Source organism: Hypanus sabinus, chromosome 12 (genome assembly GCF_030144855.1).
Source record: "Hypanus sabinus isolate sHypSab1 chromosome 12, sHypSab1.hap1, whole genome shotgun sequence".
Taxonomy (NCBI): Eukaryota; Metazoa; Chordata; class Chondrichthyes; order Myliobatiformes; family Dasyatidae; genus Hypanus; species Hypanus sabinus.
In genome coordinates this window covers 45,757,547-45,784,675 of record NC_082717.1, presented here as the reverse complement: position 1 = coordinate 45,784,675, position 27,129 = coordinate 45,757,547, and the positions used below count along the sequence as shown (strand labels likewise).

Here is a 27,129-nt window from a genome sequence, read left to right as displayed (position 1 = left end):
TAAAGCAATTTTTTTGTTTACACAGAGTTGTAATTCCTGGAATGGGCTGTTGGCGGGAGTGGTGGAAGCAGATGGAATAGCAGTGTTTACGAGGCTGTTAAGTACATGAATACACAGGCAACAGAGGAATGGGCAGAAGAGAATTAATTTTAGTTGGCAATCGTGTTCAGTGAAGACATTGTGGGTTGAAGGGCTTACTCCTGTGCTGTACTGTTTTTTTTAAATACTTATATTGGAAGGAAGGCAAAAATTCTGTGAATACATTGCATCTCCCATCTTTTAAATTATCAAATTACATCCGAAACATTCATTACTAATATTTAAACAATTCCATTCAGAAATGGAGTTAAACCTTCACAAATATTCAGTATGTTTTGTGTTCTAAAATTTATGACAATGCATGGAGCAGCTAGTGTATCCATGATTATGTATCAGATGGTTACACTCACCTTTATATGAGAGGCATTTATGTAGCCAGTGTTGTTTTCTTTGGTTGGCACAAGTTCCACCCTGTTCTCCTCATATGGAACAACATCCCTGAAACGATTCCGTTCTACGTTTTCTGGAAGAGTTGCCGTGGTGAAAACACCATCTACCATTTTCTTTGGGATCTGCTCATATTCTGTAAACACCATATCTTCCTCCAGCTTTCTTTCAAGCATCTTACACTGCATTTCCAGAAAGGGAGAGGGAAATAAGTCAAGTTTCCCCCAGTACCTCAGAACAAAATAGCAAATGTACACTCATAACCTCAAAGAGAAGAGATGATCATTTTTGCTGCAGTTGACATGATAGGAAAACAGCAGAACACATACACTAATCTTGTGTGACAGACAAAATGCTGGAGCCAGGCAGCATCTGTGGAGGGAAATAGACAGTCAACATTTCAGGTCAAGATCCTTCATTGGGACTGGAAAGAAAAAACAGGAGAGTTCCAGTAATAATGGGGGGGGGGGGGGAGCAAGAGCTGGCACATGATAGGTGGATCCATGTGATAGAGGGTTGATAGGTATGTGGGGGCGTTTGGGAATGACATGAGAAGCTGAGAGGTGACAAAGGGCTGAAGACAGAATCTGATAAGAGAGGACAGTGGACCACGGTGGTGCGAAGAGGATCTGGAAGGAGAATGTGCGAGTGAGAGATTGATTGAGAGGGCCGGGGAGGAAAATAGATGGGGTCATAGGGCTGGTGAGATCAGGGAAAAAGGAGACAGAGGGGAATGAATAGTGGAAGGCCATCAAGTTGGAGATTACCATGGTGAGATATGAGGTGCTGTTTCTCTAATCTATATCTAGCTTCTGCTTGACTGTAGAGAAGGCAAGCTGCAAATGGCCCTGCACACATCATGTTATGGCACTTTGGTATGATATGTTATATTTGACAAGGACTACCAACGATGCTCCGTGAAAGTTGTTCCACTTCTTGTTGACAATTACGATATCAATATGGAGACATGCCTACATTGTAGAAGCTTAACTGATTATTGACAAAAATGGGATAGAATAGAAAATGTTCTCAAACCCCAATATGTCCAATGTAGGAAAAGAAACAGCGACTAGGTCAAAAACCCTTCTTCAGAACTGGGACACTGATACGGTGAGGCTAGCATTGCTGTGGGAATAATTGGCAAGCTATAGTGAAAGAATAAACAAAGGAACATAAAAATTATGAAGAGGGAGACTAAGAACACAAAGGAAACCCAAATCTTCAAAATGTAGAGTTGTAGGAACACACACAAAACGTTGGAGGAATTTCAACAGGCCAGGCAGCATCTATGGAAAAGAGTATAATCAACAATTCGAGCTGGGACCCTTCATCAGGACTGGGGAGAAAAGATGAGGAGCCAGAGTAAGAAAGTGGGTGGAAGGGGACGAGGGGAAGAACCACATGGTGATAAGTAAAACCAGGAGGGGAAGGGGGGGTGAAGTAAAGTGCTGAGAAGTTGGTACCCCCAGTTCACCATTCCCCATTCCTATATCCATCTCACCTTGTCTCCTTACCAGCCATTCACCTCCCTCCCTCTATTTTTCATGGCCTTCTGTCTTCTTATATCACATCTCATCTCCCCTTCTCCAGCCCGGTATCTCAACACAGATTGTGATGGGCCGGCCACATCATCTGTTGCCTAACTCCCGCCTCCCTGAACAACTCCCATTTGGCCAACTTAAGGATGTAAAGTGCACTCCTGGAGGGCAGAAAAAGCAGTTCAAGAACAGAATCTGAGGAAGTACCACACCAACTTGAATGGGTGGGAGAAATTAGCACAGGATAGGGAAAGCTGGAGAAGGACTGTCATTGAGCAGACTGCACAGCTCGAAGAATACCTCCACCGTGCTGCTGAGACTATGAGGCTTCAACATAAGGAGAGACTGGGAAAGGCCCAACCATCTATGTCCACCACCACTTCAATGACCTACATCTGCCAACACTGCAAAAGGACTTGAGGATCATGGATCGGCCTCGTCAGTCATCTCAAGACCCATAAGTGACCATATCAACCACCAGGAGATGAATCATACTCAACTATGAGTAATCACTGATGATGATCTCTTTCAGCTCCCAACTTCCCAGCTCTTTGCTTCACCCTCCTTCCTCTCCCAATTTCACCTATCACCTTGTGATTCTTCCTGCCCTCCCCCACCACCCCACTTTCTTACTCTGATTCCTCATCCTTTTCCCCAGTCCTGATGAAGGATCCTGGCCCGAAATGTCAAATATACTCTTTTTCACAGATGCTGCCTGGCCTGTGAGTTCCTCCAGCATTTTGTGTGTGTTGCTTGGATTTCCAGCATCTGCAGATTTTCTCTTGCTTGTGTAGAATTGTGGGAAATACCCAACAAGTTAGACACTGCTAGTGAAGAAAGAAAAGCAGAATCACAGTTAAACCAGGCAGTCCTTCAGGAAAACTTGTAAGCTGAAGTTGTAGAATTTCAACCTGGTCTTCAGAACGGGGCCAGACAAAAACTGAGGTGCTATTCCATGTCTTTATGTTAGGCTGTTTCATATCTGTGCGGGAGACCACAGACAGATCACAGTGCAAGTGGGATGGATAATTATAGTGGCAAGTAACAGGGTGGGAAGAGAAGAGTTTGTATGAGTAGCTCACAAGGAAACTTCAGATCACAGGGAGGAGAAGGAAGGCCAAGATATGTCTGGTGGGATCAACTGACTGTTCCAGTTAAGTTCAATTAGGATACAAGTCTCCAAGTCTTTGTATATATTGTTATATTTACTTCAGATTAAGTTGAATAAGCTTTGCATTCTTTTTTTAAAAGGGAATTCATCAACATATTCAAGTATGTTCAAGAATAAAATGACAGTTGGTCTTGTGGTAAAATTTACACTACCAGGTGGTGCATTTGATAGGTTTATTCGATTACTTTTTTTCATTCAAGGGATATGGACACCGCTGGCAAAGCCAACAATAACTGCCTCTGATTGCTCCTCGAACTAAAGAGGAAGAATGAATCAAGCACCTTGGTTGATGAGAACTGCTTGTAGTTCAGAACAGGCATGGGTGCCAGACGGTAGTGAACCAGACAGGTTTTATGAAAAGGTTCTGAAGAAGGGTAATTAACCTGAAATATTTAAAATTCCTCTTTCCACAGATGTTGCCTGGGCTGCTGAGCCAGAATGATTTTCATAATTTCTTTTTTGGTTGGGTTTCATGACAATCCTGTATATTCATGGTACCAATCCTTTTTTCCTTTCCAATATTTTTATTAGTTTCTATGTAGAATACAGAGTACAAGAAAGTGTATATAAAAGGGCAAAAAATATTTTTTTAAAACTACCAATCACATTATATCTGTTCATAATAACTATCTCATTACCCCGTATACAATAGTTATATTGAACTATACTAATTTATTACAAAAAAAATCCAACCCCTACCAAGACCGAAGCTGTACATTAAGGAGAAAAAAAGGTAAGATACCTTCTCATATAATAAAAATTAATAATAGCCAACATCTGAGCTTAAACAATGAATTGGTTTTGAAAATAATTCAGAAAAGGTCCCCACAATGTTTGAAAGTCTTGACGAGATTCAGAAATTGAACAACGAATCTTCTCTAACTCTAAACATGATGTAACATCACATAACCATTGAGCATGAGTAGGAGGAAAAACATCTTTCCACTTAAACAAAAGCATCCTCCCAGCTATAAGAGAGCTAAAGGCCAAAATATGTAAATCAGATGCCTTCAGCTTAATATCTTCTGCAACAATACTGAATAGGGCCTTCAGAGGGTTAGGCTTAAAATTATCTTTAAAAAGTATGGAAAAAGTTTGAAAAACTTCCTTCCAATATTTCTCAAGATTTGGACATTTCCTATAAGCTCAGATAAGAACTTACTCGACCTAATTTTTAGTTTGACACCTTTTCATAATGGCTCAATATCTAATATTTATGGTATGTTACTGGAGATGAGAAATGTTCCTTTAGACAGAATTAAGTATCTCTGGGAACAAGATTTATACACATCAATCTCTGAGGAAACTTGGAATGCAATTTTTAAATTGGTTAAAACTTCATCGCTATGTGCTTGTCATTCCCTCATACAATTTAAGGTGGTACATAGAGCTCATATGACTAAGGATAAGCTACCTCTTTTTTATTCAGATATATCTCCCTACTGTGAGAGATGTAATAATGGAGAAGCTTCATTAATTCATATGTTTTGGACCAATCCTTTTCTTAAATAAAAGGATTATTTAAATAAATTCCTCAGTTACCTCGATGGGAATCTAACTACCTCTTTAGATCATAGACCAAAACTCTTGTTTGTCCAATGCCTTTATTATTTTCAATTATTACTGTAATTTCAGCACGAAAGCTCCTTTAAAAAAATTCCAGTAACAAAGGTCAATATCAAATGTTTACTGAGATTGTTGGCCATACTAATACTCTAGACTCTGCAGAGTAAAACCAGTTGGACAATTCTCCCATTACCAACACTACCATTGCAAATCATTTTATAACATAGCTTTAATGCACAAACTTTGTATAAAGGCACCCCTGCATATTTCTTGAAGAATTATCCTCCTGTAATTGGCTTTCATTATATGTCTTGTTTCCTTTGTTCCTTAACAGACCACTTTTGTATATATGGATTTTGTTTGCTGTATGGTAGACAGCTCTCATATTAGCCACTGCCCCCCTGAAAAAAGATGCTAACCACATACTCTATCTTTGCCTCTTATCATCTTATGCACCTCTATAAAATCACCTCTCATCCTCAAAAGAGAAAAGCCCCAGCTCATCAACCTTTCTTCATAAGACAATAGAGGTGGAGCCTAGGAGGGACGAAAGCGCCTAACGGCGACTCTTTAGCTTACATCTTCGGAAACAGCCCTATTTCTACCTTTAGCATCTTTATTTTTCCCTTTCAGGGTTCGTTTGAAGACTCTAACCTGGTGTTACACACAGGCTTCAGTTCTTTGCGGGAAGGGACCCATTCTCGGGGTTCCACAACTGGCCGCTATTCGACATGCCAAAGATTTGGCCTGAGAGTCTTGATCGTGTTCAGAAGCCTAAGATCTCGGGGCTCTGGAGACGGGTGGATCAAGGGTCGGTGTCGTGGCAGGAGACCCGTTTGTTGTCGGGGAGGCTGGAAAATCTTTCGCTGTGGGCCTGAATACCCCAGGTCTTCATGATCTTCAGACACAGAGCTCAAAAAAAGTGACGAAATGGATTTTTAACATCGTAAGCCAGCGGGTTTTTGTTATGTCTCCCGCTCGCTGTGAAAATGGAGGACACCTCCCTCTCCCTTGCCAGGGAGAGAGAGAACCTGTGGTTTGTCGAATTTTGAGGAAATGCGAAGCTTTTGTGGTAACTTTGTTCTGCGTCTTTGCTATTGCTTAGCACACACTTGGGCTCGGTGATGGTACTGATGCGCGTTTATTTTTGCTGGAGGGGGAGGGGTGATCGTTGCTCGCTGCTGCTTACGTGTGGGAGGGGGGAGCTGGGGGTGACTTTGGGGTTCTCATGTTTAACTGTTGTTCATTCTTTGGTGCATTTCTCTGTTTTCATGTATGTTTGCAAAGAAAAAGCATTTCAGGACGTATATTGTATATATTTCTCTGACATTAAATTTGGCCTTTGAAACTCTCTAATCTAGGCAGGATCTTGGCAAATCTACTCTGCACCTTCTCTAAAGCTTCCAAACCCTTCCTAATGTGAGGTGATCAGAACTGAGCACAATACTCCAAGTGTGACCTAACCAGAATTTTACTGACCTCATGGCTGTTGAATCTCATCTCCTGACTAATGAAAGCCAACACAATATGCATGGCAACTTCGAGAGGCCTATAGATGTAGACCCCAAAATCCCTCTGCTCCTCCACACTGCGAGGAATCCAGATGTTCACCCTGTGCTCTGCCTTCAATTTCAACCTTCCACAGTGGATCACTTCAGGTTTTTCTGCATTTAACTCCATCTGCCACTTCTCAGCCCATTCTGCATTCGATCAATATCCTGTTATAACCTATGACAACCTTCCACCCTATCCGTAGGGTATAACAACACTAACCTTTATGTCATCTGTAAACCGACCATTCCACTTCCTCATCTAAATCTTGATAAAAATCACAAAGGGCAGAGGCCACAGAACAGATCTCTGCAGAATATCACAGCTCATGGACCTCCAGGCAGAATACAATCTGTCTATTATCTGTATGGCATGCCTTGCCCTGCTTCCAGCCCACCTGACACTCTCAGAATGCCTGTTTCATTCAAGAAGATAATGAGTAATCACCTTGTGATGGCTCAGTCCCAAATTTTTATCCATTCTATAGCCCCATGAAAAAGAAACCCAACTTATATTTTTCGCGTCCAGCTTAATAAGTCTGAACACAAACAAGAGAAAATTTGCAAATGCTGGAGGAACTCAGCAGGCCAGGCAGCATCGATGGAAAGAAGTACAGTCGACGTTTTGCACCGAGACCCTTCAGTAGGACTGGAGAAAAAAAAGATGGGAAAGGGGAGAGAGAACCACAAGGTGATAGGTGAAACCGGGATGGGGGGGGGGGGGGGGGAGAAGGGTGAAGTAAACAATAGACAATAGGTGCAGGAGTAGGCCATTCGGCCCTTTGAGCCTGCACTGCCATTCAATCTGATCATGGCTGATCATCCACAATCTGTACCCCGTTCTTGCCTTCTCCCCATATCCCTTGACTCCGCTATCTTTAAGAGCTCTATCTCTTTCTTGAAAGCATCCAGAGAATTGGCCTCCATTGCCTTCTGAGGCACAGCATTCCATGGATCCACAACTCTCTGGGTGAAAAAGCTTTTCCTCAGCTCCATTCTAAATGGCCTACCGCTTATTCTTAAACTGTCGCCTCTGGTTCTGGACTCCCCCAACATCGGGAACATGCTTCCTGCCTCTAGCGTGTCCAATCCCTTAATAATCTTTCATTCAGATCCCCTCTCAGCCCTCTAAGTAAAGAGTCGGGAAGTTGATTGGTGGAAAGATATACAGGGCTGGAGAAGGCAGCATCTGATAGGAGAGGACAGAAGGCCATAGAGAAAAAGGGGGGAGGAGCACCAGAGGCAGGTGATAGGCAGGCAAGGAGGTAAGGTGAGAGCAGGAAAAGGGGATAGGGAATGGTGAAGGAGTGAAGTGGAGGCATTACCAAAAGTTCAAGAAATCAAATAAATCTGAATGTTTTTGTAAACTAAGCTACTCGTTTTTTGTTTAGTTAACAAGCTAGGAATTTGCTGTTCACTTTATCCTTATTTTCTGCATAATTAATAGTTTAAAACATATACAGAAGGACAATCTTGTTCTGCACAATGCTGATTAAGAGATGGCAATGTGAGAAGTCATCAAACACCCAGAGTGACAGCACAGCCGCACGCGACTAGATGTGATAGAGTTCACTGGGCAAAGAACGGAAATGCCTGGCCTATTGTAACATTACCATAGCTATGCCTCCTGTTTGTTAAACACAGTGTACAGTACAGAAATAGGAATGCATTCCTCAGAATAAAGCAGGAAATTTTTTTACCACCTAATTACAAGTTATCAAATGTAAAGCCATCTGAATAAGGAAGCTTTCAATATACTTTGTCATGGCTCACACTCTAAGCTCTGCTACACTTGGCACATTAAAGTGTCCACTTTCAATAATACTGATAGGTGCTTTCAACTGAAATCTTATCAATGATTTGATTCTAAAAATGATGCAAGTGTAATGCATGATGGTGTTGGGACTATGAACTGAATCCGGTTCGCTGAACTGACATAATAACAGAAAGTGACCCCATTGTACAGCAATATTGTCACATCTCCTCATCGCATCCTCCATTTTTTGTTTAAGTCAAGTTCACTTCCAGTGCAGAGAGAAACGCTCTACATGGGTAACTGAAGCATTTTTATGGTAGCAGAAAAGTTGCTAACCACGTAAATAGTGAGTTAGATTGTGGAACGTAAGAAAAAAGGTTGTTGAATGGAGTTTTTCAGTGTTTAGATGCACTAACTGTCCAATGGTATTAGCTAGAGAGACTAGAAGGGAGATGCAGAGCAAAGAAGAACCAGACTGACAAAAGATATGTGGGCAAAATATAGAAATGACAATGGTTTTAAGATAAATATCTCGCACAGTGTGCAGCTAATGAAAACTGGTGAGAGTAAAATTGATCAAAGAAACATAAATGTTTTGGATCTTTTGTGGTTGATCTTGTTAAAAGATTGAGATTAAGAACAGGTGAAAGGAATAATCTGGAGAAAATAAATATACTAGAGGTTTAGGATTTCCACAGAGTTCAAAGATAGAGGCAGACAGTACTGTGATTTGAAATAATGATGATGGCTTAATTGCTGACTGATGCCGAGCTCAGGAACAAATAAAACAGGAATCTGCAGTTAATAGGACATCGTCCAGGTGAGTTAATAGGCAGCCAGAGTAAGGTTTAGGGACTAGCATACCGGTGTTACTGTGAAATGTCCACAGAAAGTCTAATCACAAACTTAATATTGGCCAAAGTCCTGAATAATGGAGAGATGGTAAAGGAGTTAGGAGAGATTTTAAATTGTCATCAATTTACCTATCAAAGCAAATATACATATGCATGACTGACTTAACTTATAGATAACAAAAATGGAGGGGGGGGGATTCAAAAGATAGCTACGGATCATCTTAGATGTATGGTTTAGCTGGAACAGGATAAGAGTGACAAGCGTCTCAGAGGCAGAGTACAGAGAGGCTAAAGGCCTCACAGCTGGAGTATTATGTTAAGCAGTCATTTTAAAAAATTCTACAATCAGAGCAATATTGCACAAAAACAAGTTCCTTGACCTACCTAGTCTTGATCTTCTGTTCCGTCCCATCTACCTGCACCCGGGCAATAGCCTTCTATACCTCTCTCATCTATATACCTATCCAAACTTCTTTTAAACATTGCACTTGAACCTGCACCCACCCTCTCGAGTGAAGAATTTCCCCCTCAGATTCCCCTTAAATATTTCACCTTTCACCCTAAACCCGTGACTTCTAATTCTAATTCGACCTACACCTAACCTCAGCGAAAGACCGTTTATAGTTACCTTATCTATACCCCTCATAATTCTTATAGCTCTAAGATCTCCCCTCATTATTCTATGCTCCAGATAATATAAATATAAATAAAAACAGAATTACAGATTAAAAATGTAATTATGAATAGGCAAACCTAAATTCAAGTTCTTTCTGTTATGGTCAATAATAAAGATATGTAATTTGGTTTGAATTGATAATGCTGATTGTAGCATTAAATATATGTTGTGAAGAGTTGTTTGACCAGAGTAAAATATTATTTTTTCCATTCTGCCATTCTTATGTTTTACCCTTGAACGAAACTTCCCAAATTGAAACATTAGGACTGAAAATAGAAATAAAATTGTGCCCTGCTTAGCACACAGGATGCATTACTAAGTATGTGAAGAGATCTCTATAGCATTATACGTCGAGAGGTATATTACTGACAAAGTTGCTATGTTTGGAAGTCGGCAGGAATCCCACTTCTCCCTGTTGTTCGGGGCTGTTGTGCTAGGAAACCGACACAAATCCAGTAAAACATTGCCTTATAGATTTGTGCAGAGGTGCTGTCTGTATAGCTTGGTGTTTGGTGGGACTTGGGATCTCGCCCATGCCAGAACCGTGGCTGTGACTATTGTAGCTGACCTTTGTGATGACAGCTTGCCTGAGCTCTCTGGTCTCTCTTATCACCTCTTGTTGCTGGAGCTTGCTGCCTCCTCCTCTCTCTGTTCGCTTCTCCATTAGTAAGCAAATCTATGACTGAGGAAAGCAGGGCAGCCAAACTAGGAAAGGAACCAGCAGTGACCATCACATCGACCCATGTGATCTGTCAACAGATGGAGCAGGTGCTGCTGGGCCCCATTGTTCTACCCACTGTACAAACCTGAGCCCTGTAGGCTCACTGCTGAGTGTAACTATTCACCCCACCTCTTCAAACAGGCCACTGCAGCCTGAACAGATGTATTCTTGAAGCCCAGATGGTGAGTAAGCAGTGTGTTCAGCCTGGAGGACCGAGTGCAGAGTAATGAATTATGACTGGGGAGAGTGCTAGGTTATCAATGGCCTGGTCAAAAGGAAAGATCCCTGAAATGTTGCTAACAATCCCATAAACAAGAAAGTATCTATCTGGAGAATTCATCTCAAGGCAGTGACTTTCAGAATGAGACTGAAAAACAGTAATATATAGTACTGATACAATGCGTGCTCCTAGCTATCTAAAAAAACCAAAGCAAATGCCGATACCATGAATAGAAGCTACACTCAAGCTGCAGAAATATCAACGTATTACTGCAGGAAATTAGAAATCATCACACATACCGATTTGTTTTTAAATATCACCAAGTAAAAGCTCATCAGGACTACATGAGAGAAAATTGCTCTACAATCCTCAATGAAATAAAATTGATAATCATCATCTTCAGCAGCAACAACAACAACAACATTACTAAAATAGAACATGCATGACTAACTCCTTCGTGAAAAATTGCCCACAGTTACTCTTGTAGGGAGCACCTGCATTCATACCATTTAGTAGACTAAATATTTATCATAGTACACAGCAGTAAACATTAATTTGTATGTATTTCCTAAAAACATCATTTTAAAATTTAATTCTGTGGATCATTAGTTAATGCAGAAAGTGTACTATTTGTAGAGTAAGTAACAGGGATAATTACAAAGCAGTGATCTTATTTAAAGCTTCACATTATGTGTAAAATGTGATTATAGCAATTTGATCGCCTTTCTATCACTTATCTGTTATTCTACACGGACAAGCAAAAGTTACAAAATGGAAACAGGCTATTTGAAATAACCAATTCACATGCCGTTTTTATCACCAATTTTCCTTCCAACCATCTCTTTGCAGTTGTCACCTTAAAATAAAAGTTATTGATAAGTCCGAAGTTTTCTTCTTTTTACAAACGTACTTTTAATGCTGTTAGTATGCAATATTCTACACTGCTGAAATTTTGTTACTGTGAACTCCCTCAAGTTCAGCAAGCTGATTTCCATGTTAATGTTTATGATTACGCTGTATAATTTTTTTTAAATCCTGTTAGGTAACATGAAGTCCACCCTTGAGTCAATGAATTACCAAATGATTTGAACAAAACAAACAACATCACAGGGAAGTGTACACACCATCTATTATAGAATGCTTCAAACATTGCTCACCCTTTCATCCATCAGGACCTTTGAAGTGTCATCTTGGCTGTCCTCGAGCACTGGAACTCTAGCCATCGACAGACCATTGAGGGCAGCCCACTTGAGTGGTCCTATCTTCTGAGCTTCTGCTGCTGCCAATTTCTGCTTTTCTAAATTCTTGGGACAGAGAAAGACCCACTTACGTCATTGGAGCTTAATTTTAAAGAGAAACACTTGTCTGATAACTTGCCTTCTTACAATTTTAGCTGGAAAATTGTAAATGTCACTTCACGCTTTCAGAAGGGAGGAAGGCAGAAGAAAGGAAATATAGGCCCGTGAGCCTGACTTCAGGCTCGAATATAGAAGCAAAGATGTAAGGCTGAGGCTTTATAAGGTTTTGGTCAGACTGCACTTGGAGTACTGTGAGCGGTTTTGGGCTCCTTATCTAAGGAATGATGTGTTGGCATTGGAGAACATCCAGAGGACGTTCAAGAGAATGATCCCAGAAATGAACAGATTAACATATGAGGAGCAGTTGATGGCTCTGGGCCTGCACTTGCTGGAGTTTAGAAGAATGATGGAGGATTTCATTGAAACCTTTTGAATACTGAAGGGTCTAGATAGAGTGGATGTAGAGAGGATGTTTCCTGTAGTGGGGGAATCTAGGACCAGAGGGCACATCCTCAGGATGCCTACTCAAAACAGAGATGAGGAAAAATTTCTTTAGCTAGAGGATGGTGAATCGGTGGAATTCATTGCCACAGATGGCGATGTACACCAAGTCATTGGGTATATTTAAGGTTGATAAGTTATTGATTAACCGGGGTGTCAAAGTTTACAGGGAGAAGGGAGGAGAATAGGGGTTGAGAGGGATAATAAATTAGCCATTATGGAATGGTGGAGCAGACTCAATGGGCCATATGGCCTAATTCTGCACCTATGTCTTCATGGTTTCTTACAATGTTTGATGAAATTCAGAAAATTAGACATTGATATGCTTGTTCAACAAATTAAATGAAATAATCAGCAACTGCACAGGTTCTGAATCAGGTATCGCCTGCTGCATCTTAATGGAATAAGTAGTTGAGCTAAATAAATGAACATTTTGCAATAAATATTGACTGAAATCAACGAGGAGAAAGAGAAAAACTACTTTCAAGCCCAAAACTGCAACTGTCACTGGACTGGAATGAACGTAGATTTGATTCTCATTTAAACTATGGATTGCAAACTTTTAAAAGAATTATAACTTGATTGCCCTTGTGGTTATGTTGCTGTTGATATCCAAGATTTGATTTTAATAATAATTTTGTTTACCAAATTTTTAAAGAATAATTTCTTTAGCAATGCAATGATGATTCAAAGCACAACTGACTGTCCATAAGTTCAAGCATGCAGTTTATATATTAGCTTTCCAGCGAGTAAGTTGATTTCAATGATACCTAAAAAGAAAAACAAGATTACCCTCAACATGATTTCCCTTTCCACAATACTGTCTTCAGTAGAAAAAAGTTCAGACACAGGTCTTTCTTTGACAGGCTCCTTTTTGATACGCTCTTTCACGCTAGTCAGGTCAGGCTCAGAAATAGATGGCCCAAGTGACGACCCATTGAGCATCATCTGTTCATTTCTCGAGAAGGTATCAAGTTCAGGACCAGGCAACTTGGTCCTGACAATGAGTTCAGCACTTTTATCCTCTTCGTGCCTCAAGGCTCCATTGCTTACACTCTTTTTGTTTCCTGGATATTCAGGAGGGGGCTTGTTTGGTATTTTTGCCAATGCTGCCTGCAGCTGTGCTCTGTAGCCCATTGTGTCATTAAATGCCGGAATCTGAACATCGTAATCGGGACTGTCTTCTTCATCTTCACTCTCACTGCTGTGAATAAGCATGGTGGCATCTGACAGCGTCTTTTTGTGATGATATGGAGGCTGCTGTTGAACCTCCTGCACCTGATCCTCGTGGCGACGTTGATCACGCATGGTGTTCCTGCGCTGAGGGGCAGAAGCACTTAAAGTCTTCAGCGCCATGGCCTCCATACCACGTACCATGCTGCTGATCACCTCCAGGCTGTGACGCTTGTTAACGGCTGCATGATGCTTGGCTGTTGTGAGGGGCTCGCTGACCTCCTGCAAGGACTGGTGAACCACAGGCGAACTATCCTCTTGAAATGTCTTGACAAAGAGTTGCACTCTCCGACTAACCAAATCCGGACTGCTGCCACTCACGTACTTATGGCGGTGACTGGCAAGGTCTGGCGTACTGGTGGCAGGCCGAGGACGGGGGTACGGAGGGGGTGGTCTGCAGAAATGGTTTCTCAACATGTGGGTGGTACTGGCATTCTGCGTATTCTGTAGCTGCATATTGGCAAGTTCGGGGGTGCTCACTGTGTGGGAGATTGCACTGTTTGCAGTCCTGCTGGGCGCAGGTTGGTTGGCATTTGGTTGGGCAGTTGTGGGCACAGGTTTTTTGTAACTGTGCTTTGACCCATAGCGAGTGGGGTACTGGTCCCTGATCTCTGGTTGACTGTAAACCATAGCTTCTGGCTGGTTGTACGCATGAGTGTTTCCAATATTGAGGTTCCTCAGTGATTGGCTTTGACTATCCATATGAATGACACCACGTTTCATTTGCCGCATCACAGTCTCGTAGTCAGGCGTAGGCCTATACGAAGGCACAATGATAGCACTGTGCCTGTGGCTGGGGATGTAATCTGCACGCATGATGTCACTTCCAGGAATGCTGAGATTGGAGGATACGGGAGATGCCTGGATGAAGTTTTGTGAATGATTTAATGAGTTCATACTCGGCGCACTATAGACACTGCCATTTGGCACAGTTCCATTCATGTAATTGTATTCCATCGGACACCTGTCCAAGCTACTCTGAGACCTGCAGTAGAACCCTTCCTCATTGCCATGGTAAATACTATCTGTATAAAACAAAATTAAAAACATTAAGTAATGGAGGTTTCTGAAGGTGACAGAATTACAAGATTGATACACTCAACCATGTCACATTAGAGCACTAATTTCTGCTGCTGCAATTGACTTATTGAAAGATTGAATATACAGTTTATGAAATGAAGTTACACAATGTACACATTTCATAATTTCATTAAGCAATTAAAACCAACTCAAATATGTCGTCTATCAGGTATCATTGAGATTCAGCAATACTAGATGGCAGCAACACACACAAAATGCTGGAGGAACTCAGCAGGCCAGGCAGCATCTATGGAAAAGAACAGACTGTCGACATTTTGGATGGAGACCCTGCATCATGAAGTCCTGTCTACTCTTTTCCATAGATGCTGCCTGACCTCCTGAGTTCCTCCGACATATTGTGTGTGTTGCTTGGATTTCCAGCATCTGCAGATTCTCTCTTGTTGGTAACAGCTTCCCTGTTGATTCAGTTTCCTTCCACTTTTTCTCACTCATCTTACGTCAGTATACTCTAAGCACCTCATCAGTTCCCCACACGAATGGTCATGATTCATGGCAGAAGCTTGGACATTGGAATGATAGGTTATTTATTTACAGTAAGTATCAGAAACCACATTTACAGAACCACCTTTCCAGCAAACACTGCCATTACATATAATAAAACACAAAATAGGAGGAATACCTTGTGAGGTGTTTGTTTCAGGATAATCTCCATATTGGACGTGCATAGGTGGCAGTATAAAAGGCTGCTGTCTTGACTAATAGAAATACATGAAAAGGAGAGAACCACTCGTTATACTTAAGAACCTTTGCATTGGTCGTGGCATCTTGTAACATCAGTATCAACAGAATCATAACATGAATGTTTATATTACTGGTAAAGTCTTCAAAGATTAAATCCATTATTTTACAACATCAGAGCTCACTACTTTGCCCTGAAGGATAGTTAATAGTGAGATGACAGGTTGGCATTGGTTCTAAGCTATTAGCATAGTAAGGGTTATTCTTGTTCATTGGACATTAAAAAAAACTTGTGTTCAATTTTTCCCTCCATAGTTTCCTATTCTGAGAATGCTTATTTTAAAAAAAGTTAGCAATTAAAAAGGGCAAAGAGGCAGATAATTCAATCTAATATGCATTTCTTTAGCTATAAATTTGATGGGAATCTGATAACCAATTACAGACAGTTTACACCAAGCATGTGCCAAAACTACGGGTGTGGAGTGAGAAAGGTCTGAGCAATACAGATCTAATGTGAGCAAATGAGATTTGTGTACAATCATCCTCATTATTATGTGCCATGCTGTACGACATTGTGATCATGGTTTCATGACCATGATTTTCTTGGCAAATTTTTCCACAGAAGTGACCCCAGCCATTGTCAGTACTCTTCAGAGACTGTCTGCCTGATGTCAGTGGCCACATAACCAGGACTTGTGACAGGCACCAACTGCTCATATGACCATCCTTCATCTGCTCCCACGGCTTCACGTGACCTTGATCAGGTGGGAGGACTAAGCAGGATTTACACCTTTCCCAAGGGTGACCTCAGGTTAGCAAAGAGAAGGAGCGTCTTACACCTCGTTTGCTTAAGATGTATCTCCACCCCTCCACCCAAGTGTACAGGAGATGGGCAAAAAGGCTGACATGGACCCAGTGAGCCAGTTGGTTCCTTTCTGTGCTGTACTAATTAACTACAATTACAACTTGAAGGTTTAAAATAAGAATCACTTTTCTAAATAAAATTTGCATCAGCAAGTGCAAATATTAATGAATTTAACTGGTCAGTGAAATGGCATTTATAACTAGAGAAGTACTAATATAAAATACTGATGTAATATTAAAGAGGTTACTAATGATAGGGTCATGAACAACTTAGTACTTTGTTAATTCTACTATTTTGAGGTGTCAATATCTTATTAGCACATAATGCATCATGTTATAACAAGGCAAAGTTCTGATTTCCATTTATAAAATTACCAAAACATCCCTATTTTACCTCTAAATGATGTATGAATTCCGGGAAGGGTAGGACAGTCCAGGAAACAAACTACAAAATAATATAATTTTATCTTTCTACTATTTATGTTTTCTTACAGAATTTTTAAAAATATTATGACACAGCTTTATAATTACTTGTCCTGGCAAAAAACAAAGAAAGGAGATCAATGAATGCCTAGGTTCTTGTTACACATAAATGACAGATGAGTACAGAATTGCTTTGATTCTTAAAAAAAAACTACATCTTATAAAAGATGCAATGAAGATTACTGCAAATCTGATCAAACAATTAAAAAAAGACTAGATCCAATGTGTAAAGTTGCACATGCAACAGCAAACATACCAAAGATGATCTGCTCCATGTAGGTTGTCTGCGTACAGGCGTTGGGGAACATGACTGCGTTTGTCTACGAGAAAAATAGCAGCAGGTCAAAATGTACTCAACATAGTCATAAAAATGGAGAATGACTACATGAAATTCCCTTTTAATATGGTTGTGTTTAAAAAAGTTCCACTTGGTAGACAAGCAGCTTACAAACATTTTGTTCATAAGAAATCAAGGAAATCAAGCAAGTCCAGTTATCCACATATTAAATGCAGGACAATTGATTATTTTCCCTTAAAAAGTCGTAAATTCTCGCAAAAGTTATCTTTTTGTATTTACCATGTAAAACTCAATTATAGGTATAACTATGAAACACTCTTCAAGGGCAAATCTTAAATTAACACACAAAACATTTTTATCAACAAGACATCAAACAGACAAATTTGCATTGTTCCTTTTCCCAAACCTTTTTATTGTTGTAAATCTGTGGGAAATTCCTATAAAAGGCATTTGAAAATGCTGTAAATACAAATTTAAAGTACAAAATAAATTTATTGTCAAAGTAGATACCATATACAACCCTGACATTTGTTTTCTTGTGGGCATACACAGTAAATCCAAGAAACACAATAGAAAGAACGAACCAACGGGATGAACAACCAATATGCAATGGACTACAAACTGTGTAAGTACAGAAGAGAAAAGAAATGAACAAACAAATAAGCAAGCAATAAATATAGAGAAAGTGAGATGAAGAGTCCTTGAAAGTGAGTCCATAGGTTGTAGGAACATTTCAGTGATGGGGTGAGTGAAGTTATCCCACCTGGTTCAAGAGCGTTACGTCTGAGGGATAACAATTGTTCCTGAACCTGGTGTGTGGGGCCTGAGGCTTCTAAACCTTCTTCCTGATAGCAGCAGTAAGAAGAGAACATGGCCTGGACGGTGGGGGTCTTTGATGATGGATGCTGCTTTCCTGCAATAAGCTCTCTGTGTAGGTGTGCTCAGTGGTGGGGAGGGCTTTATCCATGATGGACCGGGCTGTATCCACTACTTCTTGTAGGATTTTCCATACAAGGGCATTGATGTTTTCATACCAGGTTGTGATGCAACCAGTCAATATACTTTCCACCACACATCCACAGAAGTCTGTCAAAGTTTTAGACATCATGTTAAATCTTCGCAAACTTCTAAGAAAGTAGAGGTACTGTTGTGTGTTCTTCGTAATTGCACTGGCCCAAGACAGATCCTCTGATATGATAACACGGAAGAATTTAAAGTTCCTGACCCTCTCTGCCTTTGATTTCCACCAACGAGGATTGGCTTGTGGACCTCTGGTTTCCTCCTCCTGTAGTCAATAATCAGCTCCTTGGGCTTGTTGACATTGACTGAGAGGTGGTTGTTGTGGTACCACTCAACCAGATTTTCAATCTCCCTCCTATAAGCTGATTCATCACCCACCTTTGATTTGGTCAGCAACAGTAAACCTAAATGTGGCATCGCATCTGAGCTAAGCCTCACAGTTATAAATATAATGCGAGGAAAGCACACAGCCTTGTGCACCTGTGCTGATGGAGATTGTGGGGATGTTACTGCCAATCCAAACTGGCAGGGTCTGCAAGTGAGGAAATTGCACAAGGAGGTATTGAGGCCAAAATCTTGAAGCTTAGTGATTAGTTTTGAGGGGATGATAATGTTGAATGCTGAACTGTAGTTCATAAAGAGCACCCTGACGTATGCAGCTTTGCTGTCCAGATATTCCAGGGTTGGGTGAGTCATACAGCACTCAAAACACTAGAAAACTGACTGAACAGATTTTAGTCAACATGAAGAAAATACCACTTTGACTCCATCAACTTTATAAAAAGCTGATTCCAAAGATGGCTGGAAAAGACATTAAGGAGGCTGTAGTGAACTTGCACAACACCAAAATATTGAATCAGTATTACTTATCAATAAATGAATTCAAATCCTTAAAGTATTGCATTAGAGTCAGGAATGTAGCAGTAAAGAACTGCATTGATAAACTAACAAGTTCCTGCATAATGCCAAAAACTGCTTTTACAGATGGATTCTAAAAAGTCGAAAGTGCTAAAAGATCAACTGAAATGATCTTTAATCAAAATCATCCGGTAAGAACATGCACAACACGCTGGAGGAACTCAGCAGGTCGGGCAGCATCCGTGGAAACAGTCAATGTTTTGGGCCAAGACCCTTCGTCAGGACTGAAGAGGGAGGGGGCAGAAGCCCTATAAAGAAGGTGGGGGAGAGGGTGGGAAGGAGAAGGCTGGTAGGTGCCAGGTGAAAAAACAGTAAAGGGAAAGATCAAGGGGTGGGGGAGGGGAAGCAAGCAGGAGATAGTCAAGAAAGGTGAGGAAGAAATGCAAGGGGAAAGCACTATGGGTAGAAGGAGGCGGAACCATGAGGGAAGTGACAGGCAGCTGGAGGAGGAGGTAGAGTGAAACTGGGATGGGGAGGGAATTACCGGAAGTTGGAGAATCGAATGTTCATGCCAAGGGGCTGGAGACTACCCAGATGGTATATGAGGTGTTGCTCCTCCAACCTGAGTTTGGCCTCATCATGGCAGTAGAGGAGGCCATGTATGGACGTATCCGAATGGGAATGTGAAGGAGAGTTGAAGTGGGTGACAACCGGGAGATCCTGTCTGTCGTGGCAGACGGAGCAGAGGTGCTCAATGAAGCGGTCCCCCAATCTCACTGATGTAGAGGAGGCTGCACCAGGAGCACCGGATGCAATAGATGACTCCAGCAGACTCACAAGTGAAGTGTTGCCTCACCTGGAAGGACTGTTTGGGGCCCTGAATGGTGGTAAGAGAGGAGGTGTAGGGACGGGTGTAGCACTTATGCTTGCAGGGTTAAGTGCAAGGCGGGAGATCTGTGGGGAGCGATGTGTGGACCAGGCAGTTGCGGAGGGAACGATCCCTGTGGAAAGTGGAGGGGGTAGAGAGGGAAAGATGTCCTTAGTGGTGGGGTCCTGTTGAAGGTGGTGGAAGTTGCGGAGGATAATATGCTAGATCCGGAGGCTGGTGGGGTGATAGGTGAGGATAGGGGAACTCGGTCACTGTTGTGGTGTTGGGAGGATGGGGTGAGGGCTGAAGCATGGGAAATGGAGGAGCTGCAGGTGATAGCATCATTGATGACGGCAGAAGGGAAATTACGATCCTTAAAGAAAGAGGACATTTGGTATGTCCTAGAATGGAAAGCCTCATCCTGGGAGCAGATGCGGCAGAGATGGAGGAACTGGGAATAGGGAATGGCATTTTTGCATGTGGCAGGGTGGGAAGAGGTATAATCAAGGTAGTTATGGGAGTCAGTGAGTTTACAGAAGATGTCAGATACAGACTATCTCCAGAGATGGAGACTGAGAGATCGAGAAAGGGGAAAGAAGCATCCGAGATGGACCAAGTGAATTTGAGGGCTGGGTGGAAGTTAAAGCAAAGTTGATGAAATTGACAAGCTCAATTCTCCATTCAATTGTACACCGAGTTCTCCAACTTCCGGTAATTCCCTCCCCCTTCCTAACCCCATCCCAGTTTCACTCTGCCTCCTCCTCTAGCTGCCTATCACCTCCCTCATGGTTCCACCTCCTTCATGGTTCCCCTTACATTCTTTCTTCACCTTTCCTGCCTATCCCCTCCCCCACCCCTTCATCTTTGCCTTTACTCATTTTTCACCTGGCACCTACCAGCCTTCTCCTTCCCACCTTCTTTATAGGGACCCTGCCCCCTTCCTCTTCAGTCCTGACAAAAGTCTTGGTCCGAAACGTTGACTGTACATTTCCACGGATGCTGCCTGACCTGCTGAGTTCCTCCAGCGTGTTATGTATGTTGCTTTGACCCCAGCATCTGCAGAGTATTTTGTGTTTATCATCCAGTAAGAATCTGTTCAGGTGGGAAACGTTTTTTTTGCTGATTTCAAACTCTTTGGTTAAATCCACTTCTATAAGCCCTTTTAATTATAAATATAATACATAAAATATAAATGTAATGTAAAGGCCGGAAAGTGGATAACATCAGGTATGCGGACAACACGGCATTATTAGCTGACAGCGAACGCCAACTGCAAATTATGCTGAATAAAGTGAGTGAGAAAAGCCTTGAATACGGACTTCTGTTTTCAATCCTAAGAAAACAAAATCGATGGTGGTAAAAAAAACACAAACAGTAAAGACTCATTCATGTGGTATTGTTACAAGTAATGGACAAGACATTGAACAGGTGCAAAAGTTTGAATTTCTTGGCAGTTGTCTGACAGATGACGGGAGATGTGAAGTTGAGATCAGAAGGAGAATAGGTATGGCTCAGACCCAGTTCATGAAGCTAAAAGATCTACTATGCAATCGGAAGGTAGACATCCAAAGTAGGATCCGCTTCCTTGAGTGTTACGTATGGTCAGTACTGAGGTATGGATCAGAAACATGGACCCTGAAGAAGGATGACATGAAACGAATTAATGCTTTGAAATGTGGTGCTATTGATGAATTATGGAAGATCAACTGGGTAGAGAAAGTTTCAAATGAGAGGGTTTTGTCCGAAGTTGATAGACCATGGATATCGCTGGAGAAGAACATGAAGTTAAAAGTTGCTTATTGTGGACACGTTACGCAGTGAGATAACATCTTGTCGGACTTGCTATACGGAAAGGTGGAGGGAAAGAAAGGAAGAGGAAGGCAAAGAACAACGTGGCTGGATAATATCAAGGATTGGACCAAGCTGGACAAGACTAGGGATGTTGTGGACAAGTGTTGGGACAGAGTGGCGTGGAGAGAAATCACCCGCAACTGGAAATTCCAGATGCGCCCTAACGACGACGACGTAATGTTTCACTGCTAAGGCTAAGGTAATGCTTTCTCTGTAGCAGCAATGTTTGTGTTATGACTATAGATAATGGGGCAAGGTAGCCAGTGAACAGGATGTTCCTCTTTCTTGTGGGTCTGGGAGAGGGATTTTGCAGTCTTTTGTTAGGGAGCAATGAAGAGAGAGGACGCAAAAGGAGAGAGTTGGTAGACCACTGGATGGAGTAGACTGAGGAGTGAGGGTCCGAGTGTCGGCTACGCTCAGAGGAGAACGACGGGAACAAAAGAACGACACCGTGTGCTCCAATGTTTGCACATTAGACTGTTACATGAGAATGTACCCTTCTCTTTTTTTTGTTTCTTTACTAACCATAAAGAATTATAGAGCTCAATCACTTAATCGCAAATTGTGTACTGTTTGTTATTTTGTGGTACTGATTTGTAAGTGGGGACACATCGCACACCATCCACCTAAACGAGATTTCTTAAGTCTGGCCGGGCTGGGGGCTACCATCCCTATATTAAGTTGCTAGCCTAACCGACGGTTACATAAAATTAAACACATTTTTAAACAATATTAAACAATTTAAACAAACAGAAAAATCTGCTCAGAGTAATGCTGGGTCAGAACACCGAGGAGGCAACCTAGGACATCTACTGATCTCACTTTTGGATTCCAACATGATTGAGGAATAGATGGGCCTCAAGCATCAGAGCAAACTTTTGGTTGAGCAACTGCAGCTGAAGTGGATGACTTCAGATTGCCCATCGTAAGTGAATGGGTCACTTTTGCTGCACTGCCCCAGCCTCCATGATCATGTCAGCTGTTGAAAACAAGTGCAAATGTGCTTTTGACAGGCCCCACAACACCCACTCATGCTAGCTCAGGGCATATTCTCTTTAAAGCCTAAATTGATGTAATGGTTCCTGCCCCTGCCTTCAATTACACACACACACACACACACTCACTCACTCACTGCAGTAAACCTTATTCAGTGCTGACCTTAATCGAAACACCCTGCTTTTCAACTCCATCATCTTTCAAAACTTCTAGACTCCCACTGCCCTGTTAAATTGGCATAAATGTTCTGAAGTTTGCAGTAGAAAAGTACTGAACAACTCATCCTATCAAGTACAGTTTTCCCATTAACCACTCCTTATTGGGAACTACAATGTTTCAACGTTAGGGTATTAATTTTTGTGTTATACTTCCCTCAGGCCTTGCCCCTCCCTATCTTTATATCCTTCAATCTGACAAACCTTCTCGCCGAATTTCTTGTACTTTTCTAACCTTTTCCCTCACCATCAGGATGTCCTTCCTCATAAGATCCACCCCGCTTCTTAAAACACATTTCTGTGCCAAGGTTTCTGTCATCTACCATGTATTCTCTTTTTAACTTGGCAACTATATTTGGTTATATCTCTATCAACTATGTTCAATGTTAAAGGTCTGACACAAACTCGCACACAAATTTTAAATGGTTGCATGCCCGGGTTCCAATGTAAAGGAGTTTGTGAGCCAAAATGCAAGGAGTGAAACATTATATGCATCATTAAATTACTTCAGTTAGGTCAGCTCAATGTTGCTGCTGTCAGGTGGAGTACTAACATAACAGAAATCAAGTTGGAACACCTGCATTCCTGAACCGACACAAGAGATGAGAAAATATGTGGAGGAATCTGCCAACTTGTGTTCATACATCTCTCGATGGTGTGCGATCTGGGGCATAACCATCTGCTGACACTTGTTAATCAAAGGGTCCAAACATCAGAATCTGCTCTTGAGTTAAACACAAGACTTCACTGGACTTGCAAGCCTACAAAATCAACTGTCTATTTTTCATCATCTCACAAATGAAGATCAGGACTCTAATCCTAGTGCAAATGCTGGGGTGATTTCACTGAGAAGATATCATATGCAACAGCAGTTCTCAACCTTTTCTTGCTCATGGTCCACTTGTGACTTTCACTTACCTCTGTGACCCCCATCGTCCGTAGTCTCTGTTAGTTGCTAAAGTTTTTTTTTGCACAATGTTACTAGTTATTCAAAGTACAGTCAATATTTATATTTTAACAGGATATAGGTTTTCTATGTGTTAAAGATATTACAGGTGTATATGAAAAATAAAACTATCTCAAAGCTCTAAATCACACACACACACACACACATACACTAGTGGCATGAAAAAGTTTGGGCACCCCTGGTCAAAATTTCGGTTACTGCAAATAGCTAAGCGAGTTAACGATGACCTGATTTTTCAAAAGGCATCAAGTTAAAGATGACACATTTCTTTAATGCTTTAAGCAAGATTACTTTTTAATTTCCATCTTTTACAATTTCAAAGTAACAAAAAAGGAAAAGGGCCCGAAGCAGAAGTTTGGGCACCCTGTATGGTCAGTTTTAGTAACACCCACTTCAGTAAGTATCACAGCTTGTAAACGCTTTCTGTAGCCAGCTGAGTGTCTTTCAGTTCTTGTTTGGGGGATTTTTGCCCACTCTTCCTTGCAAAAGGCTTCTAGTTCTGTGAGATTCTTGGGCCGTCTTGCATGCACTGCTCTTTTGAGATTTATCCACAGATTTTTGAAGATGTTTAGGGCGGGTGACTGTGAAGGTCACGGCAAAACCTTCAGCTTGCGCCTCTTGGGGTTGTCCATTGTGGATTTTGAGCTGTGTTTAGGACCATAATCCTGTTGTAGAAGCCATCCTCTTTTCATCTTCAGCTTTTTTACAGACAGTGTGATGTTTGCTTCCAGAATTTGCTGGTACCTAATTGAATTTATTCTTCCCCCTACCAGTGAAATGTTCCCTGTGCCACTGGCTGTAATATAAGACCAAAGCATGATCGATCCACCCCCGTGCTTAACAGTTGGAGAGGTGCTCTCTTCATGAAATTCTGCACCCTTTTTTCTCCAAACATACCTTTGCTCATTGCAGCCAAAAAGTCCTATTTTAACTTCATCAGACCACAGGACTTGTTTCCAAAATGCATCAGGCTTGTTTAGATGTTCCTTTGCAAACTTCTGACGCTGAATTTTGTGGTTAGGACGCAGGAAGGGTTTTCTTCTGACGACTCTTCCATGAAGATCATACTTGTTCAGGTGTAGAACAGTGCACCACCACTCCAGAGTCTGCTAAATCTTCCTGAAGGTCTTTTTGCAGTCAAACTGGTTTTGATTTGCCTTTCTAGCAATCTTACGAACAGACCTCAACTTGACCTCCACCATTCCTGTTAACTGACATTTCTTAATTATATAACAAACTGAGGAAACGGCTACCTGAAAACACTTTGCTATCTTCTTATAGCCTTCTCCTGCTTTGTGGGCATCATTTATCTTAATTTTCAGAGTGCTGGGCAGCTGTTTAGAGAGCCCATGGCTGCTGACTGTTGGGACAAGGTTTGAGGAGTCAGGGTATTTATAAAGCTTTGAAATTTGCATCACCTGGCCTTTCCTAACAATGACTATGAACAAGCCATAGCCCGAACAAACTAATGAAGGTCTAAGACCTTGGTAAAAGTTATCTGAGAGCTCAAATCTCTTTGGGTGCTCAAACTTTTGAATCCCTGAGTGTGTGAGAGAGGGAGAGAGAGCGGGCGAGAGAGAGGGAGTGAGGGAGGGGGAGGGGGAAGGGGGAGAGAGAGAGACAGAGAGGCAAAATAGGTAAATTTCTGAATATCTGGTTGCAAATTGGTTAAAGATAATTGAAGATCGCTTCTTTTTGCAACATCAAGACAGCTACGAGCTTTTGATAACAGGGGAAGAGCTTGACTAAAAACACATTCAACTTGAGAAGAAGTGGAAATCCAATTAAAAACAACTTTGCTTTCTCCCAGAGCTGTGGAAAATTATTTAGAATGTCACTAGTTTGCAGAAATTTTGCTTGCTTCTTTTGAATTTTGCTTGAGCTGTTATATCACTTTGCAGCTCAGTAAGACATTCTTGGTGTGTGGTGTCAACATCATTCACATACACCCCAAATGGATCCACCAGCCAATCTGGAATATGCACCTCCAGCAGGTCTCTGAACCAAAATTCCATTATCAGTGAGCAGTTGTTTTAAATGATCAAGATGTGCAATCAGATCATCTTGAAATTCTATTTTAAGAGTGGCCAGTGACCCTTCACAAACTTGCAACACCCAATATTGCTGCTGAAAAGCTTGCGTTTTCCAAGGAAAGTGGTAATAGCCTCTTTGCACAATATGAGACTGCTGCAATTTATTCCTTGTTTCTTTAACAAATTCCATATTCAAATATATCTGAAGATAAAATATGTCAGGCTTAATTTGTTCTCCAAGTTGCTTATCATTTAGAAATGCCACAATGCCTGAAAAACAAACTGAATTTCCTTTCAAAATATGCTAAGTGTCAGGGATTTAATGGTAGTCGTAGTGGTAGACAGTGATGCAGTGGTAGATTTCACACCTTCTTGCCTGCCTGCTGTTCAACTGTTTCTGGCAGGTAACCCTACTGCAGCCTTTAAGTCATGTTTTGTAAGTATTATAACACACACGAGTCAGTGGAAGGTACTGAATTGGTCTCCTGCTGCAGAAAAGCCCTACCTAATCTGCAAACTGTGATTTGGGGGCGGTCGTGGAGCGAATCCATGCAAAATGTGAATGGTGTTATGTGTGTGGTCAAGCAGGAGCAGAGATAACGACTGACGTGCTGCATCTCCAACCTCCCCACACTCAACACACACACACACACACACACACACACACACACACACACACAAAAGCTGTTTTGCTGCTTCATTTGCATCATCTAGCATATTTTCCTATTCATGTCATTCAGGATTCCAATTAAATTACGTATATTTATTTCTTTTTTATTTATATATTTTAGTAACATTTCATTAAAACAGTAAACTTTCATTCAGAACACTTGTGACCCCATGTTTTTTTTAGTTGCGGCCCCTGTAAAATCCAGCATGGCCTATACTGAAAACCACTGATTTACATGTCCAGCTCTTTTTGGAAACAGTGGGGACTATCAATTCCTTTGTTATGTCAAAATCCAGAAGGCCATATTGCAACTACTATATTCTGAAATATTATTTCAACAATAAGCAAACAATAAGAATGTATAAAAATGTTAATTGTGATCTATTTTAATTGTTTGACTATGGGAGAGCTTGAAGAAAACAAAAGTTGATTCACAGTGGTAGTGACTATAATATTTCCTTAACATGAAAGCTAAAATACAATTACAAAATATTTCTGTAATTCAAAATTATATTTAATAATTACTTAAACATAATTCTGCTTTATTTTAATGCACATTAAATATTAGGAAATCCAGAAATGTGAAATCCTCTGCTATGTGATATATGTCATGAAACTTTTTATTCAGAAATACTGTTTTTCTTGCTAATACTTACA

The 27,129-nt window shown here is 41.1% G+C and overlaps 1 protein-coding gene and 1 long non-coding RNA gene across 3 annotated transcripts in view; one reads left to right on the top strand and one right to left on the bottom strand.

Moving 5' to 3' along the window:
* Nucleotides 1-16,154, top strand: part of LOC132402838 (uncharacterized) — a 42,395-nt gene extending 26,241 nt beyond the window's left edge. The window contains exon 3 of one of the 2 annotated variants that reach the window (XR_009515103.1): nt 15,972-16,154. This is a non-coding gene — a long non-coding RNA (uncharacterized LOC132402838). Of the gene's footprint in view, nt 1-5,394; nt 5,896-15,971 lie in introns of those variants that run through there. The other variant, XR_009515101.1, reaches the window with a different exon arrangement.
* Nucleotides 1-27,129, bottom strand: part of LOC132402834 (tyrosine-protein phosphatase non-receptor type 14-like) — a 248,338-nt gene that overhangs the window by 20,716 nt on the left and 200,493 nt on the right. The window contains exons 11-15 of the mRNA XM_059985852.1: nt 16,953-17,016; nt 15,291-15,366; nt 13,130-14,595; nt 11,696-11,842; nt 450-668 (exon numbers count right to left, since the gene is read on the bottom strand). Of these exons, the coding sequence (XP_059841835.1) occupies nt 450-668; nt 11,696-11,842; nt 13,130-14,595; nt 15,291-15,366; nt 16,953-17,016 (1,972 nt within the window). The remainder of the gene's footprint in view (nt 1-449; nt 669-11,695; nt 11,843-13,129; nt 14,596-15,290; nt 15,367-16,952; nt 17,017-27,129) is intronic.